The sequence below is a fragment of the Saccopteryx bilineata genome, chromosome 4 (assembly GCF_036850765.1).
Source record: "Saccopteryx bilineata isolate mSacBil1 chromosome 4, mSacBil1_pri_phased_curated, whole genome shotgun sequence".
Lineage (NCBI taxonomy): Eukaryota > Metazoa > Chordata > Mammalia > Chiroptera > Emballonuridae > Saccopteryx > Saccopteryx bilineata.
This window is the reverse complement of record NC_089493.1, coordinates 224,510,801-224,523,123: the sequence shown is the minus strand read 5'-3', so window position 1 is coordinate 224,523,123 and position 12,323 is coordinate 224,510,801. Positions and strand designations below refer to the sequence as shown.

Genomic DNA, 12,323 nt, shown 5'->3' with positions numbered 1-12,323 from the left:
AATGTTGAAGAAAAAAATTTACTCATTGTAAGAGCTTGAATTAATGTAATGGGGAGAAGTTTTCTGTACCGTATTTTGAATTTTGAATGAAAATACATACAAATAATAATACAAATTAGAATTATGTAAATATAGTTGCAAAAGTTACTTTATAGTTTCTGAATGGAGATGCTGGTTTTTAGCACTTGGTTTTGCAAGGAAACTTAATTTTTTTCCTGAAAATTCTGTCACTTTCCATCCAGTCCAAACCTCACCTGGCGAGACATGCAGCACTTGGTGGTCTGGACCTCTGAGTATGACCCACTGGCCAACAACCCTGGGTGGAAAAAGAATGGAGCAGGTTTGATGGTGAACAGTCGATTTGGATTCGGGCTGCTAAATGCCAAGGCTCTGGTGGACTTAGCTGATCCAAGAACCTGGAAGAATGTGCCTGAGAAGAAGGAGTGTGTTGTGAAGGACAATGACTTTGAGCCCAGGTAAGTGTCTCAGGAATTTTGAACAAATGTGTGCCCATGGCACTATTTGATATGTTTGTCACTGCCTAAATTTTTCTCACCTACCTATCTGAAGTAGATGAAGACAGCATTTGCCAGTGTTCCCTGTGGGTCCAGAGGGAACATTGAGATTAAAGATATGTAAATCATATTAGCATATTTGCATTTTCCTCTCATAGCCTCCCTACCGTATAGCATTAAGTTTAAGGTGTACCATTTCTATATAGCACTAAGAAAAATCATTGTTAATTAAACTATTATTAAACATCAGTTTTAAGATTATCTTGAATTCAAAGATGTTACAATGTTTAAAAAATACATCTTAGAATTGATGAAATACAGTACTTTCCAACCAGTATTATCCAAAACTCAAGAGCTTCACTTCATTCCATACTGCTACGTGAGTCATGATTTTCCTTTCCTTAAGCAAACCTTTATCATACTGCTTTTACATAGACCACTCTGACCCATGACATCCGGCCACAGCAGAATCTGCTATGACTTGTTGATTCTATTTCAACAACCATGATTACACTGAAGACCCACGCACACAAAATAGTCAAGAGTAGGAGGCATGGGGGATATGCATTAGGAAGAGGGTCTATTGAAATAATAGACTACTTTTTGATGGATCTAAGGCAGTGGTCCCCAACCTTTTTTGGGCCACAGACAGGTTTAATGTCAGAAAATATTTTCATGGACCAGCCTTTAGGGTGGGACAGATAAATGTATCATGTGACCGAGACAAGCGTCAAGAGTGAGTCTTAGACGGATGTAACAGAGAGAATCTGATCATTTTTTAAAAATAAAACATCGTTCAGACTTAGTATAAATAAAATGGAAATAATGTAAGTTATTTATTCTTTCTCTGTGAACCGGTACCAAATGGCCCACGGACTGGTACAGGTCCGTGGCCCGGGGGTTGGGGACCACTGGTCTAAAGGCAAACCTGCCTGAATTTGATTCCACAGTAAATAGCAGTTTTTTCAAGTATATGTGTTCCTTACCATTTCCTTTGTTTTTATTTTATTGTGTTAAGAACACTTAACTGGGTTCTCTATTCGATTCCATTAGTTTATATGTTTGTCTTTATGCCAGTAACATAGTGTTTTGATTATAGTAGCTTTCTAATACTGTATTTTGAAATCAGGAAGTATTTCTGATGCCTCCAACTTTGTTCTTCTTTCTCAGGATTAACTTGGCCACTTGTGATCTTTTGTAGTTCTACAAAAACTGAGTATTTCTTTTTATTTTTGTAAAAAATTACCATTTTCTATGCATTAAAATTTATTTATAGCTAATCCTGAATTGAGTTCTGCTCATAACAGGGAGAGTCAACAAGCTTAGTTGAATATCTAGTTAAGACTGATGTGTACATACTTGCATAAAATCCAAGGAAGAAGAAATACACTTTAATCAGTGATGACTTCTTAATATATTTAGAGCTCTGAAAGCTAATGGAGAAGTTATCGTTGAAATTCCAACAAGAGCTTGTGAAGGACAGGAAAATGCTATCAAGTCCCTGGAACATGTACAGTTTGAAGCAACAATTGAATATTCCCGAAGAGGAGACCTTCATGTCACACTCACTTCTGCTGCTGGTAATTTTTTTAACTTCAAAACTTTCTTTTAAACCATTTGTCTAAAAAAACCCAAAAAACCATTTGTCTAAACTTTTAACTATAAACTGAATTATTTCAAATCAATGAGTTTTTGTTTCTTTGTAGAACTAAGTCTCCCAATAGGTATTTTCAGGTCTTAAAAAATATGCTGCTAGCCTGACCTGTGGTGGCGCAGTGGATAAAGCGTCGACCTGGAATGCTGAGGTCACCGGTTCGAAACCCTGGGCTTGCCTAGTTAAGGCACATATGGGAGTTGATGCTTCCAGCTCCTCCCCCCTTCTCTCTGTCTCTCTTTTTCTCTCTCTCTCCCTCTCTCTCTCCTCTCTAAAAAAAAAAAAAAAAATGAATAAAAATAAAAATTAAAAAAATTAAAAAAAAAAAAAAATGCTGCTAGCCTGACCTGTGATGTCACAGTGGGTAAAGCGTCAGCCTGGAAACACTGAGGTTGCCGGTTCAAAGCCCTGGGCTTGCCTGGTCAAGGCACATATGGGAGTTGATGCTTCCAGCTCCTCCCCCCTTCTCTCTCTCTGTCTCTCTCTCCTCTCTAAAAATTAATTAAAAAAATATATATGCTGCTACTTCTTTTTTTCTTTTACATCAGAATTCTAGAATTCTGCCCTACTCACTTCCACTGGTCCTTAGATAAGCAAAGAATGAGGTCTATTCAAATAATACCTTTAATTAATAAGCCTTTCTGGATTTAATTAATACCCTACCACATATTTTCAAATTTTGTTTATTTTCCCAGGTCATTTACCTGTCATTCTTTTCTCTCATGTAACACGTTAGTGAAAATTACTCTAACAATTAATTAGTAAAACTAACAGATACCTCAGACACATCCAAAGAATCAATTGAAAAACTGAGAATTTTGATCCATGAAAGACGGTTGAGAAGACTAACAAATATTTCATACTGATATGATTAAGGCCATATGTTATGATATATGGACATTTGCTCTTTCCGGAGAGGGTACTAATTCAGATTAAATCTTGGATGGGAAGGAGCTTGTGATCACAAACCATAGTCCAACCAGGAGAAGCTGTTTCAACACTTGTTTTTTAAAAAAATTTTGATTGCTTGATTGATTTAGAGAGAAAGGAAGGGAGAGATGAGAGAGACATCCATTTGTTGTTCTACTTATTTAGGCATTCATTGGTTGATTCTTGTGTGTGCCCTGACCAAGGATGGAACCTGCAACCTTGACATGCTGGGACAATGCTCCAAACAACTGAGCTACTCAGTCATGTCCTGTTTCATGTTTGGGTAGGGTTCAATCTCTGAATAAATTCGATGTCTGTAGATGATGTGTGAGGAAAGATGAGCTATAGGTATAATGTCCTTCAAGGAGATGACTTTCTTAGAGGTTTTGATTAGGTTCTTCTAATTTTAGAGTTACACTTTCTAGATCTATGGGAATTTGCCTGAAATATTGGTGGAATGCTTTTTCATTGATGGCCCTATAGTTCAATTGACCCTTTTCACTTTCAAGGAAATGTTATTTATTATTGATCTATGAAAAGCTTGAATTTGAAAATTTAGTTACTCCTACTACTAGTTTTATATGACAAGAGATTATTAAATTAATATAGCTTTACTTTTTTATGTGTACACAAGCTTATAGACTCAGATACCTATCAAATTTTCAAAATTTTCCCTTAAATTTCAAAATGACAGTTACATTAAAATGTATTTTAGGTATTTGTCTCTCTTCTTTAATGTATTTTGTAAATTTAGTTCTCTGACTTCTCTTTATTCAAATAAAGCTTAATATATTCATTTATTATTTATTTTTCACAGTATTTATTGAGAACTTACAATATATCAGATAATGTGAAAAGTACTGTGATAGAAACAATTTTTCTTGTTAATGTCTATCCTGGTCTTATTCTCAAAGGGAAAATTTGTAGGGCTAATCTCTCCCAGCTGTCATTTTCAGTAATCAGATGCAAGAGTGTGTCCTATCAGAATGATTAGGACATTTATTAACTTGTTTTTCTTTTTTTGTATGAAACAAGGAACCAACACCGTTCTATTGGCTGAAAGAGAACGAGACACATCTCCTAATGGCTTTAAAAATTGGGACTTCATGTCTGTTCACACATGGGGAGAGAATCCAATTGGCACCTGGACTTTGCGAATTGCAGACATGGTAAGTAAAAATGAAAGGCTACACAAACTCATCTTTACTTTTAAACACATTAAAAGGAGTTTTAACGTTGATGTCATCATTAATCAGGGCTTTAAGGAACTTGGAGTTCCTTAATTGAAGTAAGGAAAAGATGTAGTGTTTCAAGTCCTACCCACTTGGCTACATATATTAAAAAGAAAAATTAGACATCGGCATAGAAGAAGAAAGAGAAGATATTTTGATATACAGTGTGACAGACTGTGGGATAAATTCAAGCGTGCTTGTATCAGAACATGGCCAGCCACATGACCTATGTACCAGAATAAGCTGTAGTCACAAGCATAGTTAAATGTTAGACCAGATTTGCTTATGACACTCCATTGGAATTACAGGAAGGGGCTAGTACAAATATCTACTGCAGTGGCTATTTAGAAGCAGCTTACTTATTAGAGAAGACATTTAATATGACAGTTTTATTTTGTTTCAGTTATAACACTAAACAGCATTTCTCTTTCACTCTGTTTAATAACACTGATATATTTCTATAATTATAACATACAGTGACAAAAATAAAGCAAAGAGTGTCTGAGCACAAAACCAAATTATTTATATAGCAGAATTATTTATTTTTGCATCATTTCTCCAGCATTTTCTATAGGTAAGCATATAAATAAATGGTGCTTTGGTCTGAGTTCTCCTGACAAAGACATGTTGTAAGTGTTCAGCAGCACCAGATTTCTATGTCTAAATAACTTTTTTAAAAAGAATATTTTAAATTTCTGGAGATATCAATTAAATTAGTAGAAATTCTATAGTTATTGTCATTTTTCTCTAGGACTAGAATCCTCCTAAAGACTGCTAAAATTGTAATTCAGAAATGAAAGTTGTAAAATATTTTGCTCTCATAGGGAGAATAAGAAAATGTTCTTAGTAAGTGGTCCTGTTTTTGAACATGGCCTCCACTCTTGAACTCAATTTCACCATCAGGAAACCAAGAAAATCTATTTACCTAGATAAGTCTGCAAAATTTGATTCTATACTTTTAAATTTTTTTTTAGATATTTTAGATTTCAGCACATTATTTTAAACATAGTTTTTGAGCTTCCAAAAAGTATTACTCTTTCCATAAATGTACCGATTTTAAGGGCCGATTAATACTTAAAGCCATTTGTAATGCTTTATAGAGGCTGATGTTCTTTCCAATGAAATGTTCCTACAAGTTGATAATTGGTAAATGTAACACACCCCATACAGAAAAGAAAGTTAAGATAGAGTGTTGCACATTTTTAATTAAGTGAAGCAATTAATCATTTTTTAAATCCTTGAGTCTATAAACTGTCAATTTTCATAGTAAGAGTGAATACAGTGATTTATTTCTCTTTCTTCCTGTTTTTATTTTTTCTTAAAATATTTTTTTTCATTTTTCTAATTGGGGTGACATTGTTTAACAAAATTATATAGGTTTCAGGTATATAATTCTATATAATACAGCCGTACCTCACCATATCGTGGTTCATTTTTCAGTCTCACTGTATCGTGGATTTTTAAATTGTATATATTTAATTTTGTATTGCAGATTTTTTGCTATATCAAAGGATTTTGTGCTATATAGGTATTTTATATATTTATTATTTTAATTATTTTTGTGGTAAAATAAGCATTTTCTAGCCTAAAAAAGAAAACAATATAAAAATATTAATTAAAACATATTAAAAGAATATTAAATCATCTTTATCATTCAAGTTTTAGTATATTCACTGCTGAGTACCCATATAGAATTTTATATGTTGTTAAAATTACATACATTTAAGAGTGTAGAAAGTGTTTAAGAGCATAAGCAGTATTTATAAGAGTGTGGGAAAGGTTAATAACAGTGTGGAAAGGTTTATAAGAGTGTGGAGAGGGTTTATAAAGCCTTAAAAATATATAAGTAATAAAATAAATATAAGGTTGCTACTTCGTGGATTTTAGCCTATCACGAGGGTTCTGGAACTTAGCCCCCGCAATAGATGAGGGACCACTGTACATCATTGTCAAATGTCCTTCCATGATCATTGATACCCCAAAGTGATTTATTTCTTTTTACACAGAGCTCTACACATGGAATGCACAGAATTTTTAAATTAGATTTTAACTATGAAATCCTTTGTAGATATTTTGAAGGAGCTAAAATTGTGTGTGCTTATTCATCAGTCCGGAAGAATGCAAAATGAAGGCAGAATTGTGAACTGGAAGCTGATATTGCATGGGACCTCTTCTCAGCCAGAACACATGAACCAGCCGCGTGTGTACACGTCCTACAACACCGTGCAGAACGACAGACGAGGGGTGGAGAAAGCGGTGGATTCAGTGGAGGTCTGTGCGGCAGATTCCTTCTCGGCATGTTCATGTTCTTTTTTTTAATTTTTTTTTTTTTTTGAACTGTAAATTGACAATGTAGTGAGTGAAGCTACTCCTAACTTTTAGGAAGAGAGTGAGTCAAGCAAGGGAGGGAAGACGGGAGTGGCAGGAGCCAATGGTTTGTTTTCCTCTGGATGGAACCCTATTGTTTCATTCACTTTTTCTTTCATCCAGAATTCAGAAATTTAAATTAATGAATTCAAAATGATTATATTCCCTAACATGAATTCTACCTCACTTATCAAAGTGAAGGAGACTGATCAGTACGAGCGCTTACATACATTATCTTACTCAGTCTTCAAATCCACCAGAATTGAAGGTATTCTTACTCCCATTACAGGTGAAGTTAGAGAGATTAAAAAAGATAGGTATATCAGTAAATGAAAAACTGAGGACTGAAACCTGAGTCAGTATGACTACGCCTCGGCTGTCTCTGCTCCCAGACTGCCTCTCAGCGGGCAGGCAGTGGGCATGCGCTGCCGCTGGCCTGCCTGGCACTAAATAATGAGCCTTTCCCCCTGGGTGGTGGGTCTCTGTGTTTCAGGAGCAGCCTGCAGAAGGGAGCCTGAGCGAGAGCCCCCTGACTGCAGACAGCCTCAGCAGCAGCACTGTGGAGAACAGAAGGGATGAGCCAGTGGCGGGGACCCGATCTGAGGCCATGCTGCGACTCCTACAAAGTGCTTTCAGCAAAAATTCACCATCCCCACCAAAACAATCACCAAAGAAGTCTTCAGATGCATCGCTCAACATCCCTTTAGAAAATTTCTACGAAGCCCTGGAAAAGCTGAACAAACCTTCCCAGTTTAAAGATGCAGAAGACAGCCTGTACAATGACTATGTCGACGTTTTCTATAACACCAAGCCTTACAGGCACAGGGATGACCGGCTGCTGCAAGCTCTTGTGGACATTCTGAGGGAGGAAACTTAAATACGTCCGTGGTCCGGAGTTGGAAATGTTCATGCTTCTTCCTTACCCTTAGATTTTTGGCTGTGTCTGAAGTGGTTGTTTTTGTCATTGATTCTTAAGCTTATAATATCCTTTGTGATCCTTTTTCTTTTTTTTCCCAACTGGACATTTGAAAGGGATGAGCCTAAATAGAAAATCCAACTTTCTGAATGGATCACAGCTCCCTCAAAGCATCTCTTCCCTGCCGACACAAGTGAAGTGATCTTTCTAGAGCCACAGTTCACATGTGGTCCTCAAATCACATTAAAATACCTCCTTAGGCCCTCCCATTTCATTTCTCCAAAGAAAAGTCATAACCTGGGTAGCAGATTAACTTGAAAAAGTAATCTGCAAAGAATGAGAGGAAGGAAATATGTTCTGGTGGCTTGTCCCCTGTCTGTGCCCTGTGGTTGGGAAGTCTCTGAAGGAAGAGTTCACAATCCCCTATGTTTTCTATTCCAAAGCACTACTTGTTCAGGGAGTGACCGTCTGCACTTGGGAGAAAGTTGGCTATTTAGATCCATAAGAGAACCAGAATCTGCATTGTCTGGTTTGCACCATTTGGGAACATTCTCCTTGGTGTGCCATGTGAGAAGCCTCTGTGGATCTAAAGGGGACCAAGACTCAGGCTGTGGAACTAATCTTGACTATTTTCTTAGAACAAACTTACACTTGTGATTCGGCAAATTCTACTCATACTTTTTTGTTTTTGTTTTTTACTGATAATAACAGAAGGCCACTCCTAACACAGAGAACTAATAAGAGGAAAATATTTGTAAAGGGAGAGCCAATAGGAGGATTTTATTTTTTGTTGTTAATTGTACTCATTAGAATAATCTTTTCTGGATCTTTGAAACTGAGAGCTCATTCCTTGACACTAAAGGCTCTTCCCCAGTCTTAGAGCAGATAGTACCCAAATTCTCATCAAATGGCTTCCAAGCTTTAACTCAGAGGACATGCGTTGGCAGCCCACAGGCCACATTTGTCCCCCAGGTAGATTTTATTTGGCATGAAAAATGATTTAAAACTGTGAGTGGTTACTGAAAATATAAGAGTAGAGCCTGATTCTCAGATCCATCTTCCCTCATGGCAATGTTGCCTGGAGCTAATTAGCAGTTGCCCCACTAGACTTGAGTGCCAGGTCCCCCAGGTGCTCTGCTTCAAGCTACTTATGGCAGCCGCCTGGCTCTGGATAGGCATTTTATTTTGCCCACTCTTGCGCTAAATGAACATGGTCAAAGTGTAAATGAATTAGAAAAAAAATATCTTCAACTTATTTTGGGCAGAATCTGTATGATAATAATTATTAGAATTTTCCATGACTTTAATTATTGGCCTCAAAAATGGTGTTTAGCCCTGGCCGGTTGGCTCAGCGGTAGAGCGTCGGCCTAGCGTGCGGAGGACCCGGGTTCGATTCCCGGCCAGGGCACACAGGAGAGGCGCCCATTTGCTTCTCCACCCCTCCGCCGCACTTTCCTCTCTGTCTCTCTCTTCCCCTCCCGCAGCCGAGGCTCCATTGGAGCAAAGATGGCCCGGGCGCTGGGGATGGCTCCTTGGCCTCTGCCCCAGGCGCTAGAGTGGCTCTGGTCGCAATATGGCGACCCCCAGGATGGGCAGAGCATCGCCCCCTGGTGGGCAGAGCGTCGCCCCTGGTGGGCGTACCGGGTGGATCCCGGTCGGGCGCATGCGGGAGTCTGTCTGACTGTCTCTCCCTGTTTCCAGCTTCAGAAAAATGAAAAAAAAAAAAAAAAAAATGGTGTTTAAGGCTCCTGAAAGTACCTCTGGTATCAGTTTGACATGTTTGTTTAATCTTCCCTCCCCTGGATGCCTGTTTATACATATTCATTAACTGGCAAACCCCGAGTTTCCCGTACTCTGTAAGCTCACAGAGGCTCTGTCACCTGCAGTGGCATTCTCCCACCGGGTTTGCTGTTTGCAATTTTTCCATGAAGTTTGAACTTTATCAGAATGCACATGAACTAGACCAGAAAGAGAACACTAGAGTCTGTCACTTGCCTTGGTTTGAAGTATGGTTAGTAAGAAAATTTAACCCCTATTGGACCATACGAATTCATGCAGAATAAGGGAATTTCAGAGCAATGCCCATGAAACTTTAAGGATGTTCTCCTGAAAGAACTGTAGTATCACTCTGTTCTTAGAAGTGTCATGTGCTGTTTGATGAGGAGTGTTAGAATTTTGAAAACTGCAGCACATCAAAAATATTAAGGCTGGAAAGGATAAGGTAGTTATGAGAAAATTTTCAACTAAAAAAAAAAAAAAAGATTTGAAGGCCCAGAGAAGCCAATAAAAAGTGATGAATGAAAACTCCCCCTTTCTCCATTTCTAGCCTCCTGCTAATTATATGAAGCTTTATTTTTCATCCTTCTAACAGTATCTTTTTCTGATAGAAACACCAACCGACTCATTGGATTGTAGCCAAAGGTTCACTTAGAGAAGCTTTAATATTTAAATAAAGTCATGTTTGAATGTTTCCAAACTAGAGTATATTGTTTGGACAAAAAATATTTTTGTCAGTCTTTCTCAGTGCCTGTGTGAATTTTTGTGAAAATGCAAAAGAGGAAACTTATATAATATTTCCCTCAAAATTTTAAACTATATTTTCTTTACAGGTATTTATAATGTACCAATGCTTTTATCAAATAGAATTTTCAAAAGCATAATAAATTATATTAAAGAACCAAAACTTTCCTGAGAATAAGAAAGTTTCATCCAGTAAAATATTTTTTGAAAGGCATGTTCCTCTGTCAGCAAAAGAAAGTCTAATATATATGTGTTGTGATAGTAATAGTGACATTTGTCTAATAGCCTAACACAATGTGTAGCTGAGTTTAACGTGTGTCTTAGCATTCTTAAGGGAACTACCACATTATACACTTGATGTATGAAACAGAATGTGTAAAATATGCTTATAAATTATAAGAATAAATGATTTCTCACCAAGTCAAAAAGAACTCGAGTGCTGTGTTGCATGGACATGGCCAGTACCCTCATGAACACTTTTTATTCATCTTTGTATCCCCAGCCTAGCCAGTACCTGGTATATAATACTTTCATATGTATTGGTTGAATTGCCTAATCTGTTTCTTTATTTTCCCACCCATCTAATGTACAGTTAAGAGAAAAGTGCCAATGAGTGAAAGTGGAGAGAATCACAGCTAATACTCATGGAGAACTCACTGGGCGGGCAGAGGGCTGAGCATGGTGCATGGATTGTTTCATAACCTTTACTCAATGATATAGGCTCACTTATTATTAGCCCATTTTCTAAAAAGGGAAATAAGAGTACAAACAGCCAAAGTCTCTTGATCCAGGTCACAGTTAGTCGGTGGTGAAAGTGCATTGAAACACAAGTAGCTTCACTACTTTGATAGCACCCCGTAAGTTATGTCAGACTCTAATTGGGAATCCAGAGTCCCAGGAGAAAGGAGGAGACAGTCAAAGCTCAGGAAGGGAAACACTGACATCAGAAAAGCAGCAGGAAAAGCGCTTGCTCTGTGTCCATCCAGTGACTTAGTTAGCTAGGAAGATCTGGTCCACCTTTTTCCTCTTGTTTTTATGTTCTATATCAGGTAATAATAGACTTAATTATGTTGGGCAGTATAGTTTTATTCAACTTTATATTATATGTCATCAGTTTGAAGCCCTGAACCCTAAGACTGCCGTATAATTCTATGTATATTGATAAGGAAACGGCACTTAAAAGGCAATTGTAATCTGCTGATTATTCCTCATACTGATTTCAAAGTACCCCAATGAAATAACATAATAAAAGGTAGACAAAGAAACAGGCCATATGTCAGGTGTATTAATCACAAGGAAGCCAGACATAAGACGAGTATCTGAGATTAAAAAAACCTGCATGTGACGTGGCAAAGCAAACAGCCTGCCTAGGATACCAAGCTCTGCACTCACTAGCACACGTCAGTAACCACTTCAGCAGTCTTCAGTGCACGTGAACAAAGTGCTAAGAGGTTTTTTAAAGCTTTGTTTTTCATTTTGATTTCTCTAATTACTCATGTGACCATTATTGGTCATTACACCCAAATTCACATTCAAATCAGGAGATCATCCTAACCTATTGCTGAATACATTAACTTGCTTGGTATTTACATGCAAAATTCTCTAAGAATCATTTATTACGCAATGTCACCTCACATTGTTAGAATACTTATTATCAGAAAGATAAGCAATAACAAGTGCTGATGAGAGTGTGGAGAAATGGGAACCCTCCTTCACTGCTGGTTATAATGTAAATTGGTGTGGCCATTATGGAAAACAGTATAAAGGTTACTCAGAAAGTTAAAAATAGAACTACCATATGACCCAACAATTCTAATCCTGGGTACACATCTGAAGGAAATAAATCACTGTCTTGAAGAGATACTTACACCCTTACATTCACTGTAACATTATTTGCAATTACTAAGAAATGGAAACAATGTAAGTATCCACTGACAGATAAATGGATAAAGAAAAGATGATATATATGTATTATATACATATATATACATTATTCAATCATAAAAAGAAGAAAATTCAGCTATTTGTAACAGTATGGATAAATTTTGAGGCCATTATGCTAAGTGAAATAAATCAGACAGAGGCAGGGTACTGGTGGGAGGAAATGGATGAAGGTGATTTGTGGGCACAAACTTTCAGTTATAAAATGAATGAGGTCTGGAGATTGAATGTACAATGTGGGGACAGGT

The 12,323-nt window shown here is 37.1% G+C and overlaps 1 protein-coding gene across 1 annotated transcript in view; it reads left to right on the top strand.

The window, feature by feature from the left end:
- Window positions 1–10,353, top strand: part of PCSK1 (proprotein convertase subtilisin/kexin type 1) — a 44,261-nt gene extending 33,908 nt beyond the window's left edge. Inside the window, exons 10-14 of the mRNA XM_066273873.1 lie at window positions 243–476; window positions 1,938–2,095; window positions 4,135–4,268; window positions 6,441–6,602; window positions 7,192–10,353. Coding sequence (XP_066129970.1) covers window positions 243–476; window positions 1,938–2,095; window positions 4,135–4,268; window positions 6,441–6,602; window positions 7,192–7,575 — 1,072 coding nt within the window. The 3' untranslated portion in view covers window positions 7,576–10,353. The remainder of the gene's footprint in view (window positions 1–242; window positions 477–1,937; window positions 2,096–4,134; window positions 4,269–6,440; window positions 6,603–7,191) is intronic.
- Window positions 10,354–12,323: the final 1,970 nt, after the last annotated feature.